Source organism: Argentina silus (assembly GCF_951799395.1).
Source record: "Argentina silus genome assembly, chromosome: 12".
NCBI classification, from domain to species: Eukaryota; Metazoa; Chordata; class Actinopteri; order Argentiniformes; family Argentinidae; genus Argentina; species Argentina silus.
Window position 1 is genome coordinate 18094995 of NC_139666.1, and position 5000 is coordinate 18099994.

The window sequence follows — 5000 nt, forward strand, 5'->3', positions numbered from 1 at the left end:
TTTTGAGAGTGTGTGTGTTTCTGTGTGTGTGTGTGTGTACCTTGTGGCTGGACTCTCCGTCCAGGCTGGCTGTGGTAACGTAGCATGTTCCGTCATTGCGACTGGAGGAGAGGACGATGAGGTCACAGGGAAATGTCTCATCCTCCCTCACCACCACGATGTCTCCCACCTGACAGGCCAGGACAGGACAGGACAAGGAGGTCACATCAATACTGGAACTGGAAACATTGGGTTGTGCTTTATTTTATAGTCATTGGTGGTATATTGGGTCCTATTGGAGCAGACACACACACACATGGTCACGCCCATGCTCATGCGAGCACACACACACATACACAAGCACACACACACATACGCGAGCACACACACACATACGCGAGCTCACACACACACACACACACACACACACACACACACAGCCAGCCAAGAGGTTCGCAACACACACATGCGAACACACACACATACGCGAGCTCACACACACACACACCCACACACACACACACACACACACACACACACCCCCGTAGCAGCTCATCTTTTTAACATTCCTTTTTTTCCCAGGGGATTGAGCTGTTGCATAACGGATTATAAGAGCGGAGCAGCTTAACCGCTGATAAGTCCCATCTCCACGGTGACCGTACACACGACACACGCTCTCTGATTCTTCACGATTAATATCTTCATTATTATTCCTGCTCCCGATTTTCACTCTAATCCCCTCTGTTTGTGGGGGTGCTTTGCTTACAGAACATCGGGAAAAAAGTGTGTGTGTGTGTGATGTTAACTAACTAGTGTGGGTGTGTGTGTGTGAGTGTGTATGTCTGTGTGTGTGTGTGTGTGTGTGTGTGTGTGTGTGTGAAGAATGTCTTTCACATTTTGGACTTGGTGTCCCAACCAATGACATTCAGTTGACAGCATTGCTATGGCAACACATGCTGACATGCACACTGGCAGTATTCTAAGAGGCTGGACCGCGATACTGATTCTAAGAGGCTGGGCCCGGAGGCAGGACTGGGATACGTGATACTGAAGTCCAATTCCAAACGGACCCCAAGCTCCCAGCCCCTATAGGCACCTGTGTAGACATTGACCTTCCACCAAGCCTCCCAGGTGGATCACCATGCAATATAAACTGAACACTGGTCGCCATTTAGGTAGATCCATTGAAGATCATGGGCAGTTCTATATATGTTCAACCCATTCTATTGCTACTGCAGTACTATCTATGCAGTGGGGCCCACCACACCTCTAGAATCTCCTCCTCCACCAGATTATTCTTCCTCTGAACTCAACATGGTTGTAGTTCAGGTTGGAGAGACCTTTCCTCCTGTCCTGTCTCTTAGGCATTGTTAACAGCCCTGTGTTTATGATGACTTGTCCCACGCAATCCACACTGACCCGACCTTAGACCAGTCTGACATAGGAGAGGATGTAAACAGATGGCAAACAGCACCATATATGATTCACATTAATATTTAATCTCATTGTGTGGAAATACAAATCCTTTCCCAGTAGCTTCTGTATGCTAGCAGAGCAATTATTAAAGGGATGCTGGGAAACCGTGGGGCATGCAAATCTTCTCTGGGACGCTATGCAGTCAAATAGTACGCTTTAGAACCCTTTAGAACCCTGTCCACACACACACACACGCACACACACACGCACACACACACGCACACACACACGCACACACACACACACCTCTGAGCCCAATTATTTATGGGGTATTTATGGTGCCTTGTTCCCATGGAGACACGCATAGAAACAATTCCACTTGGTGTATCTACAGTATCTACACACAGTCAACATGATGTGTCCATTAGGCTCACATACATTTACATTCATGGCATTTAGCAGACGCCTTTATCCAAAGCGACTTACAACAAATACATTTGTTTAAGTAAGTGAATCATCTATCCATCAGTCATCATAAGATAAAGTAATTAATGCTCGGACCATGGGCCATAGGCAGTCACAATGCTAGAAGAAGGAAGTGGGGGTGAAGAGGTCTTTAGGAGGGACCGTTAAGATGTAGCCTGAAGAGATGGGTCTTCAATCTACGGCGGAAGATTGGTAGTGACTCTGCAGTACGTACCTGTACTACACACATGGACTATGTACTACATAGACTACGAAGGGCATGTAGGGCACGGGTCAGTAGTGCTTCAAATGAGGACAACTCCTACCCGTAGCTTGTGACTCTGTGTCCGCACCGCCTTCCCCTGCTGCACCACGTCCACCGGACACTCATTTATAGAGCAGTCAGCCTTATGCCTCAGCCAGTCCTCATAGCCCTGGGGGAGAGAGGGAGAGAGGGAGGAAGAGAGGGGGAGGAAAAGAGGAAAAGTAATAAACGGAGGGATGGGTAGAGAGACAAATGAGGCAGAGGAGAAGAGGAGAGAGAAAGCATAAAGAAAAGGAGAGAGAGAAAGAAAAGGAGAGAGAGAGACAGAGAAAGAAAGTCATACACAAATTAATTAGTGGTGTGTTCCCTCGGCGCGGTGATCTGTTTCCACCATGTCTACCCAACACGTCATCCTCTTAGATGAATCATTTAATAAGGTGTAGGCTTCCTTAGCTAGGAGTGGTCCATCTATCACTGATACCATCACATCTGTCACTGCTCAGACCCGGTACACAGCACACCTCCCTCCAGGGGACAACACACTCAGCTACAGCAATTAACAGTAGACAACATTAATTATCATATTCTTCTTCAGATCAGCGGGCTCGTTCAAGGATGTGTGTTTATGTTTAAAAAAGACTGTGTGTATGTGTGTGTGTGTGTGTGTGTGTCTAGTGCGTGTGTGTTTGTGTGTGTATGGTGTGTGTGTGTGTGTGTGTGTGTGTGTGTGTGTCCTACCTGTTTAATGGCGGTGACAGTGATGACAAAGAAGAGTGGCATCCCGCTGGTGACAGGGCTGGTGGGCGTGTCAATAATAAGCTGCGGAAGAAAGAGGAAGAGAGGAAAAGGGGGAAGACAGGGGGAGAGCAAGTGGGCACAGCAGTTAATTAGTATCGATGGCAGATGCACTGGGGGTGCATTTCAATTTAGTTTCAAGTTTATCTAGAAGAGGAGGCATATTTAGACTATCGAGACGCACCCAAAAGGATGAAACGTTTGTTATATAGCGTTTGTTCATTAGACTGCAATAGTTGCAAGTCATGTTACCCCACCTGTCGTCAAACGTTTAGAACGGTTACACCGGTTATTTGCATGAGAACCGATTGTTCCGCATAATTGACGGTCACAGAGCAGAGTATTTGCATGGCTCTCTGGCTCTCTCACCTGGACCAGGAATATGACCAGGAAGTAGAAGTTGGCGATTCTTCTGAACTGCTCAAACAGGTTCTTGGGGATGAAGTTCCAGAAAGTGTACTGTTGCAGAGAATAAGGTCAACAAACAGAACACACACACACACACACACACACACACACACACACACACACACACACACACACACACACACACACACACACACACACACACACACACACACACACACAATACATGGCACAATTGACACAATAGACACAATACACACACCACACACACACACACACACACAATACATGGCACAATTGACACAATAGACACAATACACACACCACACACACAGCCAGCCAAGAGGCAGGATATACACAGGGTAGGTAATGAGTCTGAGTGAACACAGAGACTAGATGTGTGCTACCAGAGAACACAGTGTCCACTAAATGAACAGGGAGCCTAAAAGGAAGGTTCACAGGGACTTGACTTCGTCACAACCCATAATGACAAAGCATGACGCAGATGTCACAGGTGCTCTATGTTGTCTCCTCTTTCTTTGTCCATCTCTATAATGTTTACCACTCTGATGATGCGGTTGTCATGGTGATAGTATGGTTATCTACGAGGTGTAGCTAGCTAACCGTGGAGCAGACAAATGTCATCGTTATTGATTCATGACAGTGAAGGTATCATTACAGTTGTCGGGATTAGGTGATGTTGTTGGCATGGTTACCGTTCGGTGGGGTGCAGTGCTTTGCTCACCTTGGAGGAGACAATGCGGTTGTCAGGGTAACGCTGAGGGATGTAGGCCTCGGCACCCGGAGGGGGCTCTCTGTGACCGATGTACACCGTCCGATTGTCAACATAGTTCTCCTCTCCCGCACACTGAGAGAGAGAAGGGGGGGGGTCTTTAGTTCAGTGTTCATTTTAATTGTTGCAAACAGCTTTGAAGCATGTTGAACTGCCCTGAATGGAACAATATTTTAATAATTTCCACAGAAACAGAAGTGAACGGCGGTTGAGATGTGAAACATTGCAGGAACAGGAACTCCCCTACTTTCAAAATGACTTTTTGACAGGGTCAATTTCCTGCCACAGAAACCTACTCAGACATCAGGAATGTGTGTGTGTGCGTTCTCTGGGCCCTGCTCTGACTCATCAACATGTGTTTTGTAGTTTATATTTTTTCCATTCCTCTACTTCACCCATTCCTCTCTTCCACTCTGCTTTTTCCTCACACTTCTATCTTTGTCTTTTACTATCCTGCCTAGTCCAAAACCAATCCCTAGCCTCCACCCATTGACATGTCTTGTAATTATGGCCCCTAATCTTTAAAGATTGGTCTTTGTGTAAGCCAGAGTTGAGGTCAATTCCAGTCACTTCCCTCCCTCAATGCTGCCAACGTGATTCAAAACACATTTCAAAACACTGGTGGTGCTTAGGAAAAAACACAAAACAGGAAGACAGAGACATTGCACCAGACAGAATGCGCAGGTTTGGTGTTTTGCCAATCATGCAGCCGCCCACCCGCTCACAAACAGACACACTCTGAACCCCACACAAAGAGCTTCCTCTCTGTCCAGGGCTGCATGAGAGAGCCAGCCTCCTGGGAGGTTCTGGAGCCCACTCCAGCAAACAAGATAAGACACTTGAGGTTGTTTAAAAAACTAGAGAGTGTCCCCAGGTAAACATTTACAAAATGTCTTCCATGTCAAACAATGGCTTGGACAG

The 5000-nt window shown here is 46.8% G+C and overlaps 1 protein-coding gene across 1 annotated transcript in view; it reads right to left on the reverse strand.

Moving 5' to 3' along the window:
- Positions 1–5000, reverse strand: part of LOC310812901 (phospholipid-transporting ATPase IH-like) — a gene marked incomplete at its 3' end in the record, with an annotated part of 23809 nt that overhangs the window by 12180 nt on the left and 6629 nt on the right. The window contains 5 exon segments of the mRNA XM_083681655.1: positions 41–169; positions 2187–2294; positions 2864–2944; positions 3290–3379; positions 4032–4154. Coding sequence (XP_083537781.1) covers positions 41–169; positions 2187–2294; positions 2864–2944; positions 3290–3379; positions 4032–4154 — 531 coding nt within the window.